Source organism: Myotis lucifugus, unplaced genomic scaffold (genome assembly GCF_000147115.1).
Source record: "Myotis lucifugus unplaced genomic scaffold, Myoluc2.0 scaffold_239, whole genome shotgun sequence".
NCBI classification, from domain to species: Eukaryota; Metazoa; Chordata; class Mammalia; order Chiroptera; family Vespertilionidae; genus Myotis; species Myotis lucifugus.
Window position 1 is genome coordinate 984,245 of NW_005871287.1, and position 24,081 is coordinate 1,008,325.

The window sequence follows — 24,081 nt, forward strand, 5'->3', positions numbered from 1 at the left end:
GACTCTGTTAATAGGATGGAAAGACAAGCGACAGAGTGGGAGGAAGTTTTTGCAAGGCACATATGTGATAAAGCACTAATATCCAGAATATAGAAAGAACTCTTAACAGTCAACAGTCAATAATCAAATGATCCAGTTAGGAAATGGGCAAAAGACAGAGAGCGATTTCATCAGAGGATATACAAATGGCAAATAAACACAGAAAGAGATGTTCGACATAAATGGCCATTACAGAAATGCAAATTAAAGCCACAACTAGATGTCAGTACACACCTATTAGAATGGCTAAAGTATAAAACAAAACACCGTGACAAACGCCACTGTTGTCGAGAATGCAGAGAAACTGGATCCCTCATACATTGCAGGTGGAATGCAGAATGGAACAGCCACCCTGGGAAACAATTTGGCAGTATATTTGAAAGGTAAACATGCCACTACCGTCCAATTCAGCAATTGCAGTCCTGGGCATTTATTCCAAAGAATAAAAACTTCTGTTCACATAAAAACCCATACACAGATGTTAGCAGCTTTATCTGTAATGGCCCCAAACCGGAAACATCCAGATGTCCTCCAATGGGAAATGGTTAAATTGTGGTACATCTATACCACTTGGCTGTAAAAAGAAATGAACCATTGTTACATGCAACTGATGACTCTCCAGAGAATTATGCTGAGTGAAAAAAAAGCCAGTCCCACAAGGTTACATACTGTATAAGTCTATTTATGTAACATTCTTGACACGACAAAATTATATAAATGGAGGACAGATTAGTGCTTGCCAGGAGTGGGGTACGAAGGTGGGAGGGAAGTGGGTGTGGCTCTTTTAGAAAGGGATGCCTGTGGTGATGGCAGTGTTGAATCTTGACCATATCTCTGCCAATATCCTGGTTGTGATATGGCACTACAGTTTTGCAAGATGTTAGCATTGGAGAAAACTGAGTACAGCACACACAGGATCTCATATTATGTTTTACAACTGTATGTAGAATCTACAAATTACCTCAAAATAATAAACTTAATTAAAAGAAAACGCAAGGTACCGTTTTAAGCTACAAACAGCACTGAATAAGGTATAATCTCTGCTTCAGAGGAGCTCACAGTCTATTTCATGAGGAGCTGGGCACGTAGACACAATGTTTCCAGTTTGGGACTTTCTATCATTCCCCAAACCTTGTTTTTGGTAGAAAACTTCCTCCCGTTCCGTTTTTTTTTTTGGTCCCTCACCACCCACTGGATGTGATCAGGATCAGCTGCATAAGTTGCAGCGCCCCATGCAAAATGAAAATTCAAAGGTCCTAGTTCAAAAATTATTAAGAATTTCAAGAGCAACAGCAGAGCATTAACCCATGTGCAGGGCCCTTCTGAGTCCCAAGGCCTGTGTGACTGCATGGGTCACTCTTGTGATACTGGCCCCACCTGTGATTCTGGTAGGGTTGCCAATCACCCTCCTACCTCCCTTGGCAGGAGATGGTCCCAAATTACCCAAGGTTGGCCATTCATAATATCTCATTGCCCTGGTTACTTGTACCAGAATCCTTCCAGGGAAGTCATACCTAATGAAGCTGGGAAAGAGAACTTTTTTCCCCTCTGGGATGAGTTCTTTATTGAACAGATATTTATTGGGTACGCATCATGTGCCAGGCCCGGCCCTGCATGTAGGAGTTACAATGGTGAACAAGATGTGTACAGATAGTCCTAGGCCCTCCTCATGTAGCTTATGCCCTACAGATAAAGGCAGACAACAGTAATGATTACATATTGGGTTAAAAGCAAAATCAAAGAAAAAGTGGAGATGCTATGAGCCAGATACATATGATTCCTATTCTATAAGCGAGGAACCTGAAGGTAAGAGAAAGCTAAGAAAATGATCTTAAGGTGAGAGAGCTGGTACATGGCCAAGGAGGGATTCTAACCCAGGTGTGTCTGACACCAGCTGCACCATGGCAGTCAGGATCACTGAGAACTGGAGTGCTCACTTGCACAGTGCAGTAGGGCTGTTCAGGGCTCAGGTACTGAGTCGTAGCTCAATTCAAATCCTAGCTTGGACAAATTACTTGAGCTTCTGAAAGTCTTGTTTTTCTCATTTATAAAACATGGTGTGAGCCCAGCTTGCTTGGCTCAGTGGTTGAGCATCGACCTATGAACCAGGTGGTCATGGTTCAATTCCCAGTCAGGGCACATGCCCGACCAGTGATTCTCTCATCATTGATGTTTCTCTCCCTCCCTTCCTCTCTGAAATCAATAAAAATATATTTTAAAATAAAAAAAAATAAAATGAGGTGTGATAGGAATTGTTGCTGCAGTGGATAGTTGGCCTGCGGACTGAAATTTCCCAGGTTTGATTCCGGTCAAGGGCATGTACCTTGGTTGCGGGCACATCCCCAGTAGGAGGTGTGCAGGAGGCAGTTGATCGATGTTTCTCTCTCATGGATGTTTCTGGCTCTCTATCCCTCTCCCTTCCTCTCTGTAAAAAGTCAATAAAATATATTTTTAAAAAAATTGTTGCTGCAGAGATTAGATGATATAATGCATTCTGATGGCCTAATGAGAGTTCAGTGAGTGTTAGGTTTACAAATCAGTTTCAAGTTCAAGAAACTGAATTCCATCCAGAACTACTTACAATATGACGTTGGGTGAGTCGAATGCTCAGGGAGCCTATTTTCCTCATCGGTAAAATGAGGTTAGTGACGTGGCTCACAGGCTCAACATAAGCATAAATGAGATAATGTAAATGAAAGTGCTATAATGTGTGGGCAATCTATATATATAAAAGCCCAGCAACCCAACGGTGGAAGGACCAGACCAGTCGCTATGACCCACTCTGACCACCAGGGGGCAGACTCTCAATGTAGGAGCTGCCCCCTGGTGGTCAGTGCACTCCCACAGTGGGCCGATCTCCGCAGGCCATGCCCCCCACCAGTGCACGAATTCGTGCACCAGGCCTCTAGTTTTTTTTTTTTTTTAAATATATATTTTATTGATTTTTTACAGAGAGGAAGGGAGAGAGATAGAGAGTTAGAAACATCGATGAGAGAGAAACATCAATCAGCTGCCTCCTGCACATCTCCTACTGGGGATGTGCCCGCAACCCAGGTACATGCCCTTGGCCGGAATCGAACCTGGGACCTTTCAGTCCGCAGGCCGATGCTCTATCCACTGAGCCAAACCGGTTTCGGCAGGCCTCTAGTTTTACTATAAAACTCATAGGGTTATCTTCTCTGACCAGTGGGCTTGACTCCCTTCACAAATGTAGTCCATCCTTCCTCTTTCATGTCATCCCTGTAACTCTGTTATGACATGATACTCACTGCTTTGTAATGATAGGGAGAGGGAGGAAGAGGGAGAAAGATCAAGGATGAGAGAGAATCATTGAGCGGCTGTCTCCTGCATGCCCCACTCTGGGGATGGAGCCCACAACCCAGGCATGTGCAGGAATCAAACCGTGACCTCCTGGTTCATAGGTTGATGCTCAACCACTGAGCCATGCTGGCCGGGTGCTATCATGATTTTGTAATAGCAGTTAATGAACACACTGTAAAGTAAAATATTTTGTAAATCAATATATTCTCAAAGTTAAAGCAGTAAACTCTAGATTTGAAAATAACGCACATGTGCAAACATTTTTATTGTTTTATGATTTATTTTTAAAATGGCAGTAACAAATACTTTTCCCTTGTTGGGGAATGAGATAACTATTTTCAACGGAAAGGGCCTTAAAAGTAACAGCGTTTTATCCAAATCGAATTTAAATAATTGCACAAAAGTCATTCAAAGCATTAAGAAATGCTCACAAAGACCACAGTTCTCTTAGCTCCTCATGAGCACACCCCAAGGGGCCTTGAGTTCATGGGGACCCCTGATCCGAACAACAGTGATGCTCACCCCAAGCTCCTCCGTGACACAGAGGCAGAGGTCAGAAGAGCAGCCAGGAGAACCCACGTGCTTTGTGACAATGGAATTCTGCTGTAACGATAGGGTTTCATGATGTATTCACCTTCTCATTTTACTAAGGGCATAAAACACTTTACCTTGAATATATTTGCCCAGGCTTAAAACTTAACCCTAACAGCTTAAATTTAAAAAAATTAACCAAACCATAAAAACCTCTTCCAAGCTCGGTCCTTTATGCTGCCACCATTCTGGACCAATACACACACACACACAAGTTACATTGTCACTCAGTTTCCAATACACACACACACGTTACATCATCTTTTATATGCCAGTGGAGGGATTGCAGAGAGGGTCTTACTCCAATTCCAACTGTTTTATTGGTAGCAACTGTCAGAAACACTGTGCTACGAAGGACCGAGGTCATACATGGGCTGATGGGACAGTCACTATGCTTTACTTGTGATCTCTGGCATGGGTACAGGAGAGGGAGAGGCAGATCTCATGCATCGTATTTGTAATCTACTATTAAGAAAGCTGAAGAGGGCATTGATTACATACGTTTAAAAAAAAATTTTTAAACCCAATTTTTCTATTTAATTTGTTACGATCTGAGGATTTAACTTGTTTCATGGATTTTTTTTTCACCCGAGGAGATGTTTGTATTGATTTTAGAGAGAGAAAGAGAGAAACATAGATCTGTATCCTCCTGTACATGCCCTGATTGAGGATCAACCTGAAACCTAGGTATATGCCCCGACTGGGAATGGAACTGCAACCCTATTTTTTTGATGTACGGGATGACACTCCAACTAACTGAGCCACCCAGTCAGGGCTGTCTCATGGATCTTAATCTCAATTAAGATATAATGTCTATGTTAGTTAGGAGTTTTCTCTTTCTGACCTTATAAAAATCAGTAAGAAAATAATAATATTTTGAAAGAAGACCCACACTGAGAACTGGGAGTCACCATCACAAGTAGCTTCCTAACTTGGATGTTATGACTATGGGAAGGGTGAATTCTTACTCCACAGTCCACTTCCTGATTGTGGGGGGAAACAGTAATTCCTGAAATAAACACATAAAAGTATGCGGTAGCCCTGGCTGGTTTGGCTGTTGGAGTGTTGGTCTGGGGACTGAAGGGTCTGGGTTCAATTCCCAGTTAAGGGCATATACCTAGGTTGCAGGCCCGGAACCAGCCAGCCCAGGTCAAGGTGAGTACAGGAGACAACTGATCAATATGTCTCTCACATCAATGTTTCTCTCTCTCTCTCTCTCTCTCTCTCTCTCTCTCTCTCTCTCTCTCTCCCCACACAACCTTCCACTCCAAGAATCAATGGAAAAAACATCCTGAGGTGAGGATGAACAAAAAACAACACAGAGTATGCGGCAGAGAGTACTAGCTATGCTTCCTTCATTTAGATGGTATAGTTAAGGATCCAATCTCATGTATTCAATTCAGGGAGAAAAATCCCAGTGGAACATTTGAAAGATTTTTTTAAATTAGGGTTTTCATTATAGGAGAGAGCCTGGTATATATAGGAAGTATTTATTATACTTCATGAAGGGAAATGTGGGGTATGTCTGTGGTGTGGCGAAGAATGGATGAGGTTCCTGCACTGTGCGCGATTATCTGCTCACAGATCCTGGATATGTCAGACAGCCCCTAAGACACTGCTCTGAGATGTCCACTGTCATCTCGTGATGGTTCCGTAGTCTGAATCAAATGGTTAGCTGTGGTGGTTAATCTGGGACTCAAAGGACGATATTCTTGGATCAGGGACTCCACAACAGCCATTCTAACTACTCATAACACCTGCACAGTTTCACTGGAATCTAACCGGAAGGAGTCTGGTTCATGTCCAAGTATGCTGCTGTACATAAAAGCTGCCTAAGTGTTTAGCTAAAACAGTGAAGACCATAGAAAATGATTTCTAGGAAGAAAAGGAAAAACCTTTCAGGATTGTGAATGAACAAAAGAAACCCAAGCCAAGGGCCGTGAGGGCCCCGGAGGCCCCGGGTGAGAAGCCCAAGCTGTGGGTTCATTTTAAGTCCGCTTCGTTTGGAAAGTAGCACAGGACTGAGAAGTGAGCAGGAGGGCAGGCAGGGGATGATGACTCCAGCTGTGCGGCCATCCCTTCCCACAGCGGCTGAGATACGGTGAACAAAGCAAGCATTTGTGGATGACGCTGTCAGGACACGATCTATATCACTTGGGTTTATAACATTACCTTTGTCTCCTGAGGAAGCCACTACCTGTCTGCTTTGAGCTCTGCACCTTGGGATTTCCTGATAAGACAGGCGAGCCGGTATCACTGCAGGGAGTGTTAATCCCCGAGCGTGCTTTGCTAATACAAATATTTTCTTAAAAACCCTCAAATTTTTGCTTCAACAATCAGCATGTTTTATACATCTTGGGCTCATACACAAGTTTAAGAGGGGGACACACTAGTTCTTAGAAGCTTCCCTTTTTGACAGAAGGTCCCAAATAAACCATACGCAATAATCTAGCCCTGTTCACTCTGCAAACTTGTACAACTGAGTTCTTGCATAACTGCGTCCAATGCTGGGTTGAGAGAAATATGACGCTTCCAGTGCTAACATCAGAGAAAGAAAAGGACCTTAGGCTGTTTCTAGGCACTTGGTGGCATAAGCATATTTGTTTTTGTTAGCACTAGAAGAAATCACAGAACGGTAACAGGGTAGCTCTCTGAAACCTGGGTGCCCACTTTAACTGGGTAAGTAGAGGACCTGCCCTTGGCTAGGGCAGCAGCTTCAAGGATGTGCTATGAGGAGTAGTGCACGAAGAATCTACACAGGAAGCATGGGTGTCTAGGACAGGAATCATCTTTAGATTGAGAACAGATGGATGGAGGTCTGGATCTGTAGCAGACACATAGATATTTTTCTTTCTCTTCTATGTCCTTCCTTATCAAGAATCTAAATACTTTCCAGGCCCTAGGCAACCAAGTAGCAAGAAAGGCTCAGAACTGTTTTGTCTGATACACTGTTGCTGGAGTCTGGAGGGAGGCTGACTGGTGGGACTGCGGGACCCCAGTGCCCATGAGGCTCCTGTGGCTCCGGTAGATGTGCAGGCTCTGGAATAGGTTGGCACCATGAAAGGCATACATGGGCCTCACACGATCACTGGTTTTTAGTGTAATATAAGCATCATACAAATATCTTATGATGTTAACTGGGTCTCAGCAAAAGCACTGCAAGGAAAAGACCTGGGGAGGAAAGAATTTCTGTACATTTAAATGTGTTAACTGGAATGCATGAACATATGTAACCAAGATCTACCTTTTTGTTTAAAAGTTAAACTTGCCTGGGTCATTAATTCTATAGAATTAATGTAACTAAAGTTGCAGTAACATACAGTCCAAAAATTCAATTTTCCAGATTTCTAGTTACTTAAAACAAAAAAAAGACCACACACACAATTACATACATTCATTCACACAGGCCCCACACTCCCAAGTGACACACACACATAAACGTACCCACACAGAGAGCACTCGGGAAGCTCAGGTGCACAGACGCCAGTGCACACCCTTGAACCTGAGGTGCATGTGGGCTGCAATGAGGGTCAAGAGGCCCTGCTGCAGATCTGCTCGATGTCACTGATCTCTTTGGGACAATCTGCAGAAAGGATGAGAGGTGAGTCCTGCGTCACCACTACATCATCCTCAATCCGTACACCAAGACCACGAAACTTCTCTGGAGCATCTCTGTCATCCTCTGGAATATAAATGCCTGAGAAGTAGGAAAAAGAATGTGCTGTTCATAAATGGCAGTAACTGGATGATTTGGGGCAAGTAAGTTAATCTCTCTGTGTTACAATCCATCTGTAAAACTAGGATCTTAACAGTATCCACCTAGAGTCATGGAGATTAAATGATATAATACAGATAAAAGTGTCTAGTATAATGGTCAATAAATGTTGACTATCATTATTAGAACTATTATTATAGTTATTTTGTATAGTAGACTACAGGCTCCATATGGTAATGCTGATCATGATTCTGTTATATTCTAGTGGCTCAAGCAGGCCACTAAAGTTACTTAAACTGTGAGTATGTCAGCATATGCTGTGAACCAGTAGATTATATAAATGTATTCTTTCTTTGCCTAATAGTCCCCTGGAAAAAGGGAACTTTGCTAAAATAAAGACATAAGGTATCTGAAAACATATTTAAATACCACTTATGTAGATTATTAGCCTGAACAACCAGAAGCTGTAGAAATACTCAAATAAGCCCTCTCAATAAGCCATAAATGTAAAGTGAAAAAAATAAGAGGACTTTAATAAACATTTGGAAATTCTAAGAGCCCAAGGTACCCTCTCTAATCATGAAGTCAGAAAGACAACACTCTTTTCAAGTTAAAGAAACTATAAACTTCCTCACCTTCTGCTCTGTGATAAAAAGGATTTTGTAGTCAAAGTCTAAGGAAGCACCCACGTGCTGACCAAACTGGACTAAGTGATATGCAAGGCCAGAGAGTAACGTTTACCTGGATTCAAAGGGTGGTATGAAAGACGTGTCCCAGCTATAATTACTTAATTTAGAGATAAAAACACTTGAAATCTAAGAATGAGATCTGTTTTCATGACAAAAACAGCATCAGTATTTAAAACTTACTCTTGTCATATCAATCTTCACCCTCGCCATGGTGGTTACCTTTCTATCTGACACTATTACATGTCCCACGGGGGTAGAGGCTGCTAACACTCCCTATCCCCTTACCTGGCTCCACTGTGATCACCATGCCGGGCTGTAGAGGGAGGGATCGGGGAATGTCTGGAGTGTCATGGACATCCATCCCCAGGTAATGGCCAACGTGGTGAGGGCAGTATTTTCGAGCAGCCTGGAAAAGGTAATTGCCACAGTATTATTAGAGCAATGGCCCCTTGAGGGGCAGTCGGGCATGTATAAGTCAGCGAGATAGGTGTTAACCGCTCCCCCATGGTTCTGTTTAATCTGTCCTTAGGCTACTGACCAAGAGACCTGATCACTGCCACCTCTCGAATGAAATTCTGCCAATGCATTCTAACTAATCCACATTTCCACTCCCAGTATTTCATATACTACACACATGCTGACTTGGGTAAGCCCAGTAATGACTATGGTTAATAAAAATCTCTTTTCTTGAAGGAGGGTGATTATGTTAGAATAGTTCTCTTTTCCACATTCACACATCCCTCTCAGGAAGTCTACTCTGGAGACCCCAGGTATCTCACAGCAACTTGTGGAGCAGGCTGAAACATCAAATAGCACTGCAATTACTAGGCATTTACTGGCCTGGATGTTTCTATCCATTAATTAAAGATTTGCTGGCCTGAGCAGGAGGAATTTATAGCTTCTTTCCTATCGATAAAAGAAACCCTGGCAGCCTAACCTTGGAGATGGGAGATGCCTTAATGGTCTGTTTGGCTTGACCACCCGGAATTTTAATTTAAAGCCGAGGCTTTACATTTTTACTGAATACATTTGGATGCAGATGAAATTCCCTAAAGACATGCCCTTGAGGATATTGTTAAAGTCTCAACAGTGTCACTGAAGTAACAAACACCCTCCCCTTCGACCTCTACCTTTTCAAAATTAGCACAAAAGAATCAAGAGTTAACCTCTCCTCCTTTTTGTGTCCTTTTCCACCCTCTGCACCAGACTTCATTTTATGTCTTCTGACGACTGAGCTAGTTGCACACTATGCAGTATGCAATGAACCAGAATGTGCTGCCACCTTCTGGGAGAAATAAGTACTGACTCCCTTTGTTGTAATCCCGGTTCATTGTAAATCCCTTTTACAGATGAAGAATCACAAAGACCATTTCTAAATCTAATGAGCTTTACATAAAAACCGAGCAGCATGTAAGGTGTTCTTGAGAACTGAGTCAAAAGAAGTGAGGTACCCTGAAGGCACTATTTTCCTTAATGTTCTTCAGGAACCCCAACTCTTTAAGCTTCTGCCCCATCAGGGTCAGCATCATGCTGTAGATGTTTTCCAAGCTTGTTCCGGGGGAGCAGAGGGTCAGACAATCTCTCTGGATCTCTAGAACAGCTTCATAGAGTTCTGCTTGAGGTGCCGTAAACCTGGGGACAGGAAAACCAAAGAACGCAAATTTGGAATTGACTGATATTGCAGGAAGTTTGTGACAAGAAAAAAATTCTGAGATGTTATAAGTCAAATGACAGCAGTGGGAGAGTGAGAGGAAGGGACAGGAATAGTTGACCAGTTAACGGTGTCGTGCCAACTAACGAAAGACCGCTCATATTTGGATGTGTGTTAGAAGCTCTGGATCAGCTCCCAGGGTCTATGAACTGACCACCAGCCACCACCACATCCAGCATGTGCAGGAACTTTCGAGACTGCTGCCTGTAACCAATCAAAAGAAGTAAATATTTCTTCCTCCAGACTGTACTCCTACCCTAAAACGCCCTCCTGCACCAACCCCCGCCCCCCAACCCTTATCTATAGACAATGTAAGTTCTTTCAAAACGACTTACATCTTTCTTCCCCAAAACATAATGTGTAAAAGCGCTCGTCAATTCTAGGATGGCGAACATACTGCCTTCTCCACCAGCCCTGCTGTTAGTGGTTTGATTAGAAAACTCCAAGGCGATGATGAGGAGGCACTGTAAATATTTAATCATACCAACAGGCATTACGGACAGGACCTTAATCACACCCTAGATGCTCAACAGGAAGAGCAATAACCCTTCAAACTGGGGCAGAAACAGTCCTTCACACAGTCAGCAGATATAAATGAGGTGAGGCTAGAGGACGCACCCAGCCCTGAATGTAGCCAGAGGGCCAGACCAGGTCACTCTTGATCCTTTCCACTTTTTACTATTAAAAAAAAGAAGCTTGCCCTGACCAGTTTGGCTCAGTGGATAGAGCGTCGGCCTGCGGACTCAAGGGTCCCGGGTTTGATTCCGGTCAAGGGCATGTACCTTGGTTGCGGGCACATCCCAGTGGGGGGTGTGCAGGAGGCAGCTGATTGATGTTTCTCTCTCATTGATGTTTCTAACTCTCTATCCCTCTCCCTTCCTCTCTGTAAAAAAATCAATAAAATATATTTTAAAAAAAAGCAGCTTAGGGATCTATTTTTTTTAGAGGCAAAGCCATGTCATGGGATAAACTAGTCCATACTTCAGTTACTAGTAATTTACTAGTTTCTAGGTGTCCTTAGTGTAACAATTTCTTCAGCAATCATGGGGAAAAATGGAAAAAAAATTAAAATGGGGTGGTATATGATACATAGTTCCATGTACTATTTTACACTCCCATAAAGTAGTACAGCCAATTAAGTCAAAGGCCTTCAAAGATGCTCATAAAATCTGAGCTTGTAATTCTGCTCTAAGAATCCATCCTAAGAAAATATTTGAAATTCAAAAAAAGCTGTATGTACAAAAATGTTCACTATAATGTTTTTTTATAATTATAACTGGAGACCTGGTGCATGAAATTCATGCACTTGGGGGGAGGGGGGAGAAGGGGGCCCTCAGCCTGGCCTGTGCCCTCTCGCAGTCCAGGAGCCCTTGGGGGATGTCCAACAGATGGCTTAGGCCCGTTGCCCACAGTTGGACATCTTTAGCACTGCCATGGAGACGGGAGAGGCTCCCGCCACCACCACTGCGCTCACCAGCCATGAGCCTGGCTTCTGGCTGAGCAGCACTCCCACTGTGGGAGCGCACTGACCACCAGGGGGCAGCTCCTGCATTGAGTGTCTGCGCCCTGGTGGTCAATGCGCAATATAGCGACCAGTTGTTCCACCGTTCGGTCGATTTGCATATTACTCTTTTATTATATAGGATAGAATCTAAATGTCCCCTAATATTTAAGTATAACAATATAATGGTATAATGAACACCTACATACCCAACTCCCAGGTTCAAATTTATCAACATTATGGTTATACCCATACTCCATGCCACCACAGTACTAGTACATATTTTTTAAAAATATATTTTATTGATTTTTTACAGAGACGAAGGGAGAGGGATAGAGAGTTAGAAACATCGATGAGAGAGAAACATTAATCAGCTGCCTCCTGCACACCTCCTACTGAGGATGTGCCCACAACCAAGGTACATGCCCTTGGCCGGAATCAAACCTGGGACCCTTCAGTCCACAGGCCGACACTCTATCCACTGAGCCAAACCGGTTAGGGCACTAGTACATATTTTTAAATGTAAATTTTACATACACTGGAATGCACAAATCTGAGCTGTGCAATTCTGATCGATCCTGATGAAGCTAGGGACAATGAACCCCTAAATTCTGTTGTCTTCTTTGCTGGCAGAAGCAGCCCTTCTCCCACCATCTGAGACTAATCTAGTTTGGACTGAGAACCTACAGGTTCTCCCCTTAGGTAGGTGCCTTGGTATTTGCCTCTGGACTTTTAACTAGATTGTACTCCTAGCAGGTCCCAAAAGGTTAGGTGCAAAGTGTGACCCACAAGGAGGTGCATGATAATCCAAAGAGAACTGCATGATTTTTCCTACTTATATAGATAAAAATCTGAGAATGTGTGTGGAAATGGATAGTAATATGTGGGATAACTGAAAGGAACACAAAGTTGGAACAGGCTGAACTTATTGATATATGTCCACAAAGCAGAGATTCTGGATTCAAGGGTTCAAAAAGGCGCCAACAGTTTATTTGGTTGGTTGGCTGAAGCGTGGGCCACAAGGTATCTTATACTAAATGAATTCAAATGCCAGAACTGCCTTGCTATACTGGAGAAAGAATTCTGCCTCAAGACTGCAACATCAACTTTTGCATGAGTTTCCAGCCTGCCTTACAAATGCGTGAGTAAGTTCCTTAAATGCATCAATCATTATCAATCAATCTATCTACCAACCTAAATACATATATACTATATATACACATATATGTATGTGTGTGGATGTTAACTAGGTGTTTCTAGGTCCCTGATCCTGTGATGATGACTAAACAATCTTAAAAAATAATCAGGAACTTTGCAAAGGCAGTTAACCTGAGCTAGAGGGGACCTGTCTATCTCATTAGCCATTTATTCCAAATATAACCACACTCCAAAGAAGCAGTGGGATCTGTAGAAGACGTACCTGCCGTTGACAGGCCAGGTACGGGTGATGTCACTCACATAGCAAGAAGATTCACAACCTCCATCCAGCAGCACCATTTCCCCATCCTGGAAAAAAAAGCACAATAGGTCAAAGTCGGTGACCCCTAAATTCTCAGTTGTTTCTTCTTTTAACTTAAACCCTTTGTGCCTTTCATGTTTTATATATACTAGAGGCCCGGATCATGGATTCGTGCACCGATGGGGTTCCTCGGCCTGGCCTGTGGGGACTGGGCTGAAATCGGCTCTCCCACATCCCCTTAGGGGGTCCCGGAATTGGACTCCCTCCTCTCTGGTTCCGGGTGTGTTACCCAAGAACCTCAGCTGCCAAGTCACCGCAGCTTGGCAGCTCCTGCGTTGAGCGTCTGCCCCCTGGTGGTCATTGCATGTCATAGCTACCAGACGGTCAGCCGATCGGCCAGTGGCTTAGGCTTTTATATATATAGAATAGATTTTAAAAGCTCTAATTTAAAGGAGACTAATCCTCTCTGGTTCCTTCTCATAAGAAACAGCACCTAGCCCTATTCTGTATGGCTCTGTGGATAGAGCATCGGGCCTGCAGAGTGAAGGGTTCCAGGTTCGATTTTGGTCAAGGGCATGTACCTTGGTTGCAAGTTCCCTGGCCCTGGTCAGGGTGCATGCAGGAGGCAACCAATCGATGTGTCTTTCTCACATCGATGCGTCTCTCTCACATTGATGCTTCTCTCTGCCTCTCCCTCTCTCTTCCATTCTCTCTAAAAATCAATGGAAAAATATCCTTGGGTGAGGATTAAGGAAAAAAAAAAGAAACACCATCTAAATCAGTGGTTCTCAACCTTGGCTGCACATTAGAATCACCTGGGAATCTTTTTAAAATCCTGATTTCTGGGCCTCATCCTCTAGAAATTCCGTTTCTTTGTTATGGGGTGGACCACTGATCTAAATGTTTCAAATGAACTCATATTGGCTTAAGAAAGGTGCCATTGCACGCTGGCCAGGTAGCACAGTTGGTTAGATATTGTCCTAATATGCCAAGGTTGCAGGTTCAATCCCCAGTCAGGGTACATACAAGAATTAAACAATGAATGCATAAATATAAGTGGAATAACAAGTGGACAAGTGGATTTTTTTTTTCTCTCTCCCTTACTCACTCTCTTTAAAAATCAATCAATCAATAAAAAAGGTTTTTTGTTTTTTAAAAAATATATTTTATTGATTTTTTACAGAGAGGAAGGGAGAGAGATAGTTAGAAACATCGATGAGAGAGAAACATCAATCAGCTGCCTCCTGCACATCTCCTACTGGGGATATGCCTGCAACCAAGGTGCACATGCCCTTGACCGGAATTGAACCTGGGACCCTTCAGTCCGCAGGCCAACGCTCTATCCACTGAGCCAAACCGGTTTTGGCTAAAAAAGTTTTTTTAATAAAAAAAATAGAAAGGTACTATTGCATAGTGGTTAAGTGCATTGGCTCTGGAACCTGCTTGGGTTTGAATTACTAGGTGCAAACATCAGCACATCATACATGTTACCATTATCACTATCACTATTAATTAACATAATCCTAGATAAGGATTTTATCTAGAGCCTTATTAAAATACAGTTACTCTTAACCATTTAACTATTTATATTTTTTTTTAGGGAAAGTGGAAGAGAGAGGGAAAGACAGAGAGAAACATCGATGTGAGAGAAACACATCAACTGGTTGCTTCCTGCACGAGCCCCACTAGGGCCTGGGCCAGGGAGGAGCCTGCAACCAAGGTACGTGCCCTTGACCGGAATGGAATCCGGAACCCTTTGGTCCGCAGGCCGATGCTCTATCCACTGAGCAAAACTGGCTAGGGCTTAACCATTTAACTTTAGAATGTTACTTCCCTTTTTGCTCCCCATCAAAATGCATGTGGGGGAAGAAGAAAACTTGGGGGACATCTCTATCTTACTACATGTCATGTTACTGGGCATATCTTATTCACATCTAAATAAACATGGAACCTGGCACACCACAATGATCAAATGAGTGCACATATAGTAACTAACTTTGAAGAATCATGTGGTTTTGTTTCTGGCAAACTGGTAGAATAAATTTAATTAGAAAACAACTAGCATTATCATACACTTATGAGTAAAATAATATATATATAAATTTGTATTCTTCATAAGCAAGCAGAACTAATTAATATTGTTTATTATGTACATGTAATACGAGTATTTAAAAAAAATCAAGGAAATGACAAAAAATGTAGGCTACCAGTTAGTGACCTGTGGGAGGGAGGCAGCAGGATGGAGAGCATAGGGTACACAAGCAGATACAGAGTATTTGTAATGTTCTAATTTTCCTTTTTTAAAAAATATTTTAAAAATTGATTTTTAGGGAGAAGGAAAAGGAGAGGGAGAGAAACATCGATGTGAGAACGAAACATCAATCAGCTGCCTCCTGAACGCCCCCTACCAGGGATTGAACCGGGCATGTGCCCTGACCAGAATGGAACTGGCAACATTTTGGTGTATGGGACAACGCCCAACCAACTGAGCCACACCGGCCAGGGTGGTAATCTAACTTTTGAGTCCAGTAAGTCATGGGTATTCACTTTAAATATATGCTGTATAATTTACGTTTGCTATATTTAGTCTTTTGAATTTACCAAATATTAAAATAGATAATTAAAAGTGGACTTAACAAAGGAGTACACAATTCTTTACTTGTATAGTCACTTGGGGAGAAAACCATAAAAGAGAAATTCTCTGACAGCTAATAAGGTATTCATTCTTACAATCTGCCTGGCCAGTGTGGCTCAGTGGTTGAGCGTCGATCCATACACTAGGTTCCATTCCGGGTCAGGGCACATGTGCAGGTTGTGGGCTCAATCCCCAGCGAGGGCAGCCAATCGATGTTGATATTTCTCTCTCATCGATGTTTCTGTATCTCTCGCCCTCTCCCCTCCTCTCTCTAGTCAATAAAAACATTAAAAAAAAAAAAAAAAAGACTGTCTGCTCCCATATGCTTATCCCACTGCAGCTAGCTACCAGTCCTTGGAGGAGGAGTGTTATAAAAGAAAAAGAGCAGAGGCTTTAGGGTAGAATATTTGCCTCTGCACTACTAACTGCCTAATGTTTAAAAGTTTATTTTCCTCACCTATTAAACAGGCATGTTAATAACTGCTCCTATCTCATAGCGCTAACGTGAGGATCAAATGAGATATTGTCTGTAAAAGCATTTTGTCAAAGCTGGAAATTAGGGGACCCCGAAGTTAGTGAGTTTTCTACTAGGGCACCTGGACCCCGAGGAAGCAGTGCTGATGGGTCGTACTGTACCTTGATGAGCTGGTTATTCTTCACATAGTGCAAAGTGTTTGACCGATTACCTCCAGCAACCACAGGTGGGTAGGCTAAGATGTCTGCTCCCCGGGCTCGGCATTCAAATTCAAACTGAAAAAAGCAGCAAAGTGTAACTATGAGTATGACTGAAGAAAGGATTTCTTTAGGGCTGTCCCTGCCCAGGCTCTCCTCAACAGCACACACCTCCATTTAAGTTACTACTGGAAAACTATTCATCATACCCAACAAAACTTGTAATGCCATAATTTCAGGCCGCTTCTTTTAGTCTCACCCCAAGCCTGTTATTCCATCCTATTACTAAATCTGTTCTTTTCTTGTGAGTACTCTAAATTTCTGATTTTCAAATTAAGTCCAGAAGAGGACACAGAAAACCTATGATCAAGGGTGAGCAAAAAGATAAGTCATGTCAAGTTACTGTTTGTTTATTCTTATTTAGATAAACACTGGAATACGGCTTGCATTTTTAACAACAACTCTAAATGACTAATGTCAACCTTTCAAATAGCTACTGACCTACAAGCTCTGGAAAATAAAAATAAAAATATGCTAGGCAAATGGTAAACTCTACGAATTTCATTATGTCCTGGGATGGAGCTCGAGACTGGCAACCATGTGCTACTATCTACAGCTCAACCTCAGAGTCTCTTCCTTTACATTTACTTAAACAGTACTAGTCTTGTCATCTCACATTTATGTAAACCTTTTCTTCTTCAATAGCTCTACTCTGCGGATTTTCTTCATTTAACTGTTACTCCACATATTTTAGACTCATCTAATAAATTACTAGTGATATTTAAGAACCAAATCCTCTCCACTGATCTCCTGGTCACTTCCATAAAAGCCAACCAGATGCCACCTGCAGATCAATGGAATTACTTTATGTGTGCCTTCCCATCATTGAAAGCTCACCTTAGCATAAAGAAAGCTCTCATCCACAGGCGCTTTGCTGGCAAACATGGTCTCTATGAAAGCCTGCAAATAGAATGGAGCATGAAAAGAAGTCTAATGTTAACTATTCTGCTTACTCAAATGTTCAAAATACTGTCTTTACTATAAAGATCAAGGGGCAGACGTTATGACGGCCACTTCTTATGAGGGTTGTCTTATCACAATGTAGCCCATAATCTCAATTAACACTTGACCTTCTTACTTCACCAGGTGCTATTTAAATGTTTGTATCTTTAAAGATGTAAAATGGGGTTTCTTTGCATTTCATTCTGTGCATCTTATAACCAGGACACATCATGAGTAGACACTGTACAGCTTATGGGGAAGGGACAGTGGAGAGAAAAAGCAGGAATGATTTCATGAGGGCCTTGTCCACATGCAGGTGATGTGACAGTAGGGAGCCTGTGACATTTGAGAGTGTTCAGTATGTAAGCACCTGTGGAAGAATGAGATATAAAGCTGGAAGGGAAAGGCAGAAGAGGCCAGGTCATGAAAGGCCCTGCGTGAGCATGTTGAAATTTAATCCTAAAAACAACAAGGAGCCACCAAAGAACTTTAGGAGAAGGGCAGTCAGATTTGAAGAGATTATCGTGGCCGGGGTAGAGTTAGACGCAGGCAATAGCAGAAGCAAAGAGACAGCAAAGGGATATTAGGTGTCCTACTGTGCTAGGCACAGGCCAAAATAACACAGCTTGGTATTTAAACCCAGGTCTGTCTTCCACTCCACTATTCTGCCTCCCGAGAAGATAACTTGGGGACCAGTTAATTAGATACAAGGATTGGGGAGAACAATTATCTAGATAACTTCCATATTTCTATCTAAGGTAGCTGGGTCAATGTTGTTATTATTAGCCATGAAATAGAATACGAGAAGAGGCAGGTCTGATAGAGCTGGAAGAGCACAAGTTTAGACAATTACAGGAAATTCAGGTAGAAAAGTCCAGGAGGCAGGATATACGTTCAGTCATAGGAGAGATCTGGCCTGGATAGGTCTGACTCACCCTGCTTTTACTTCTGCCCATATATTCTACCAATTCTCCTCTAGAAAGGTTACTTAACTCTAATGACAAGGCCCTTTACTTATTGTAAACCAAATCAGATTGCAAGAAAATCCAATTGATCTGTAGCACAGAGACACAAATTATATTTGGCTTATTCCCCAAAAGATAGGAAACCTTCATTTGGGCTGAAAAACACAAATATAGCATCATTATTCTTAAGAAAACTATTTTGGCCCTAGCTGGTTTGGCTCAGTGCATAGAGCATCAGACTGCAGACCGAAGGGTCCCAGGTTCAATTCCAGTCAAGGTCACATGCCTGGGTTGTGGGCTTGATCCCCAGCTGGGGGTGTGCAGGAGGCAGCCAATCAATGATTATCTCTCATCATTGATGTTTCTATCTCTCTCTCCCTCTCCCTGCCTCTCTGAAATCAATTAAAAAAAATATTTAAAAAAACCCCAAACTATTTTGCCCAAATATTAAAAAATCTTACAGAATAATTCTACACCAGAATTGGGAATACTTAAAGAATAAGATTGCTGGTAGAAGTTGTTCATTAATAAAAATTAAGCCAAACTCCATTTCCCCCGTCTGATATCTTTACTGGGTCGGTAGATAAAGACAATACGTCAGATTTAATACTTCTAAATTTTGGCACACTTACAATAGTCTCTCACTAACAGCGTGGACAAGTGACAGAAGTGCAGATCAGAATACTCCCAGGTAAATTTGTAATTGACTTTACACCTTATGCAAAGACATCTGATCACTGGACTGATACCAATTCTTTGGAGCCCTAAACATTATCCCAATCTATTCTTAGCTACTTCTCGTCCTTATTTAAAAAAATCAATGATTTGAAGGAAAACAAAGACATATACTTTTCACATTTGTAATTAGTTGGTCTAGCCATAGCTACAACACTGGACAGTGCACTAGACAAACTAGAGCACTTACTGAGGAAGATCACCAAATGAGGTAAAATGAAACAGATGAGGGAATAGTTCAGGAAAATAATGTTTAACTTTGGGAAGACTATAGGTAGAGCTCAGAAAAATAGCCTTTAAATGTTTGTGTGCTATTATGCTATGAAGTTAATTCCAGTAGGCCGGAATTAACTTGAGCTGTTTTGTTCAAGGTCCTGTATGTAATGGATCTTGGTTAAGGCCTGAAACATACTAATAGTGTTGAGAGGAGTTTCAGAGCAGTTTGTCAGTATTGTGACAAGTGAGATTAATGGTTTGTACTTGGTTTCCACGAGAACTCCAAAAGGCTTTGTTGTTACATAGCAGGAATCTGCCAATATGATCCAAACCAGAAAAATCTCTAGCTGCGATTCCATTCTGGGCTCCCTGGTTTCCAGGTGTTCCATGCAGGCATCTGTGGTTCCTGATCCAGGAGAGAAAATGCATCCTGTCCAGCTCTTACTGAGAGCGGACAGGACAACAGGAGCCTGAACTTGGCTTCTTTGGTCCCTGGCTGTGAGACAGCCATTGGCTGTGACAGGTATTCTTATGTTAATGCTGTTGCTACCAGTGATGGCGAACCTATGACACGCGTGTCAGAGGTGACACGCGAACTCATTTTTTTGGTTGATTTTTCTTTGTTAAATGGCATTTAAATATATAAAATAAATATCAAAAATATAAGTCTTTGTTTTACTATGGTTGCAAATATCAAAAAATTTCTATATGTGACATGGCACCAGAGTTAAGTTAGGGTTTTTCAAAATGCTGACACGCTGAGCTCAAAAGGTTCGCCATCACTGAGCTGTACTGTACCCTTTTCCTGTTAATTGTAGACTTGTAAGCATTGTCATTTTGGGTCCTATGATTCTTTTTTAACCATCAAACTGCTACTATTATTGCAGTTATTGTCAGGAAAGGAAATAAAATTAATTTACGTTGCTCCAAGGAGAAACAACTGAGATCATGGGTAAAAAATACAAGAAGGCAGATTCACTTTGCCTTGCAAGGTACTGAGCAAGTCTCTAGATGTGTTCACTAATGTCAAGGTTGAAGCTGGATGTTCACCTGCCAAGAAATTACTGCATTAAGTACACAACCTCAAAATGCCCATGGAACCCTAAGAGCTTAGATTTTTTTCATTTGAAAACAGCTTTTGCAGGAGGAATCACACCTGTGACGTTAGCTTTCCAGCAATCTGCATTCGTTCAATTTCAGCAGGAGATTTGATCAGCCGTAGGCGCTGTACCAGCTGATGGACAGCCCGAACCTTGTTCTTGCTCTTGGTTTTGACCTCAGTCACATGCTGCATATAGTCCGAGTGAAGCTGTGCGTGAGCAGGCCTCATCCAGTCATACCAAAGTGTATTTGTCTCGGCTTAAAATAAGATGCCAAAAAAATCAATTTAAAATAAAACTAACAGCAACAACAATAAATACCAACTGTCATGATGACTTAAACAAGAGGCAAAATTGTAAAACGTGTAGTGTGAAACTCTAACGCAAGCATGTCAAACTCGCGGCTTGTTTGAATAAAGGGTTGAGCACAGACTCTCTCAGGACTGAAGTAATTGAAGGGTTTGATCATAAATCATTGGAAAGGCCATTCCTTGAAAATGGCAAGATATTCTGAGACTGAACTGACAGATTTTCTGCCCCCGTACAAAGTTTTGGAACTACCTAGATAGTTTAGGGCTGTCCCTGCATTATTTTGTCTAATATCAGTATTTTCCAACCTGATCATCTATCTTATTTAACACATTTGGCTCTAAGTGACTTTGGATACTTTAAAAATGCTTCCAGAACTATAGATTTACAAGAATCTCTAAGGATAGTTTATATTGTAGTGTAGGTTCTGCAAAGTTCCAGAAAAGGAATCCCAAAATATTCTGAGTGATCATAATTTCACCAGAATTAATGTAGAGAAAGGGACTATTTTGAGAAGTATGAACTGTGTATATAAATCACCTAAGAATCTTGTTAAAATATAGATTCTGATTTAGTCAGTATGGAATGGGGGCCTACGATTTTACATTTTCCAATATCTACTATGCATTTGTAATTCTTCTTCTTCTTTTTTTTCATTTGTAATTCTAATATGCATCACCAGGTGATTCTGATGCTGGTGGTGCTTAGATAATTTTTTTGAGAATACTACCTCATTTTGAAGAATTGGCAAAAGCAGTAAAAAGCAGGGATCAAAGGTCAATAGACTGGTCAGTAGTCTTAAAGAGTGGCCCACACCCATCCTCCACTTTAGAAGGAAATTCACTCTTTGGGATTTCACACTAGGACAGTTAACAGTCTATGAGAATGAATTCTCTAGAAAGATTTAGCAAATGAATAAATGAAGTCTTTAAAGTAGACCAGTCTTGTGGTAAAAATTTATGTTCCTTTCTTGGTGCTTAAGAGAAACCACTGCTATGGATAATCATTCTAGGACATTAAGAACTTTGTCTAAATGGGTAAGGAAGGTCTTAATCCCAATCTGGCCTATCATTGGACTTCTCCTCCCATTGGTTACCTTTCAGTTTCGAAACGAGATGTTGAAATTCTTCCAGCGTATAGGCTTCATCCACACCAGTTAGAGCTATTGCTCCATCAGTGCCCGATCGAGGGCCATCCCAAAGTTCTCGACTGGGGTCTCTCCGAGGCACAAAAAGCATGGCCTTGTGTGCTGGTAACTGCTTGCCAGGGAGGCTTTGAAGGACCAGAATGCTATCGGGCTCTTGGAATCCACACAGGTACAGGAAATTGTTGTCTTGGTGGAAAGTATAGGGGATATCATTGCTCATATAGTATGTAGGGTTGGACAGCAGAACCACTGTCTGGTCTGTCCCACTCTGCCCTTGTGCTTCCTTGTGGATCAGAGACATTAATTTGTGTCTGCGAAGCGCATATTCCACCTGGGATAGTCCTGGAGTCACCTCCCCTAGAAATGACAAACAACAGTGATGCTTTGCATTTCTGCAGTGCCAAAGTACGCAAGGTCGTTTAATATTAGATAAAGATACCCAAGTTCATTTCTTCAATTTAGGCCAAATCTCTTCATAGCATATCGAGAATTATGGGATAACCCAGGTTTAAATTTTCTATTCTATTGTAAAAATTTGAAGGAAAAAAAACAAAAAAAAAAGATAGTTAGAAATTGATCAGCTGCTCCTGCACGCCCCCAACTGGGGATCGAGCCGGCAAGCCAGGCATGTGCCCTGACTGGGAATTGAATCAAACCTCCTGGTTCATAGGTCAACGCTCAACCACTGAGCCACAGCGGCGGGGCTGTACTGTTTTGTGGTTAAGTGTGGACTCTGTCAGACTGTTGTGAAATGAAATCCTGAGCTACCAATCTGCTCTGTGCCTCAGTTTCCTCATCTTTAAAATGGACATAATAAGCCCTGGCCAGGTGGCTCGGTTGGCTGGAGCATTGTCCTGTACACCAAAAGGTTGCGTGTTCGATTCTGTCAGGACACATACCTAGGTTCTGGGTTCAATCCCTGGTTGGGGCACATACAAAGGTCAACCAGTGAGTTCATAAATGAGTGGAACAACAAAAACCAATGTTTCTCTCTCTCTCAAATCAATAAATAAAAATTACAAAAAAAAAACTACAACTGATTATGAAACTTTTAAGGGGAGATTTGGGGATTATTATTTTTAACCCATTCTAGAACCAATATAGTAAACCCATTCTAGAACCAATCTAGTATATATTTTTATTAATTTCAGAGAGAGGAAGGACGAAGGCTACCTCTAAATGGGGATCAAGCCTGCAACTGGGCATGTGCCCTGACAGGGAATCGAACCGAGACCTCCTGGTTCGTAGGTTGACGCTCAACCACTTAGCCACACCGGCCAGGCGAGAACCAACCTTTTTATCATTTTAAATATTACACTTGATAGGAAAACAAAAAAGTGGTTCTGGATATGTCTGACAAGTCATTCTGACAGCTCAGCTTCTGAATAGTCCTGTTGTAAAGCACTCCAAACTGTACTTCACATTCTAAAATTTATTTTGCTTAGAAGTGTAGAAATGTTAGAAATACAGGTTTTTGGAACAAATGCTTCATTAGGCACTAATGCTTCCTATTCCCTGATAAGTTTCAGTGTTTGTGTGAACTAAACACCTTGCTGTTCTGCTGGTGACAGCAATACTCCTGTGGCAATGTCCGGGAACTCTATAAGTGTCTCTCTTGTACAGATATAAAAAGTAGATTCACAGCTCATGATAGTATATAGCTCAGAATGCCACTTGCCTTCCTACATGGAATCATTTTTATTTCCCCTCAGGTGATAAGTGGAGGGAATACTAGTGATTGAAAAGGATGAACTGACATTTTCTGTCTCTACAGACACAGGGATGGCAATATCATGAAAAAGAAGAAATGGTCTATAATGCCCAGATTTCTTTAAGAAAATGATAAATTTTAAACATCACGAGGAGGACCTGGGTGAGTCAACCTGATTCTTTATTTCCATCTAAAATAGTAGTAGTAAAGCCAGAACAGAATCCCTTTATCTACCATGTTATTCTACTGAATATTTTCCAAGTTACAGTTGCTTTAGGAAACTTGAGTAGATATGGCCAAGAGAAATCAGCTTCCAAAAATTCAGAAGGAACTGACACAGTAATTTCACTTTTAAGAATTTAAGAAAATAATTGATCAGTATACAGAATGTACACACACACACACACACACACACACAATTTTTATATAAGAAATAAGTCTAGAAATATACATATACAAAAATCTCAACAGTGGTGGGATTTCTTGGGAGTGGTGGGATTATGATTAATTTTTTTTATCCTCACCTAAGTATATGTTTATTGATTTGAGAAGAGAGAGACATT

The 24,081-nt window shown here is 41.6% G+C and overlaps 1 protein-coding gene across 8 annotated transcripts in view; it reads right to left on the reverse strand.

Annotated features, from left to right (window-relative positions):
* Nucleotides 1-3,620: 3,620 nt before the first annotated feature.
* Nucleotides 3,621-24,081, reverse strand: part of XPNPEP3 (X-prolyl aminopeptidase 3) — a 36,118-nt gene continuing 15,657 nt past the window's right edge. For 5 of the 8 annotated variants that reach the window (XM_023762267.1, XM_006098537.3, XM_023762269.1 and 2 more), the window contains 8 exons: nucleotides 21,757-22,164; nucleotides 20,408-20,610; nucleotides 17,231-17,293; nucleotides 16,298-16,411; nucleotides 12,988-13,073; nucleotides 9,807-9,987; nucleotides 8,641-8,761; nucleotides 3,621-7,648 (listed from right to left, as the gene is read on the reverse strand). In XM_023762267.1, the coding sequence (XP_023618035.1) occupies nucleotides 7,482-7,648; nucleotides 8,641-8,761; nucleotides 9,807-9,987; nucleotides 12,988-13,073; nucleotides 16,298-16,411; nucleotides 17,231-17,293; nucleotides 20,408-20,610; nucleotides 21,757-22,164 (1,343 nt within the window). In that variant the 3' untranslated portion in view covers nucleotides 3,621-7,481. The remainder of the gene's footprint in view (nucleotides 7,649-8,640; nucleotides 8,762-9,806; nucleotides 9,988-12,987; nucleotides 13,074-16,297; nucleotides 16,412-17,230; nucleotides 17,294-20,407; nucleotides 20,611-21,756; nucleotides 22,165-24,081) is intronic. The other 3 variants (XR_001350207.1, XM_023762268.1, XM_023762266.1) reach the window with 3 other exon arrangements.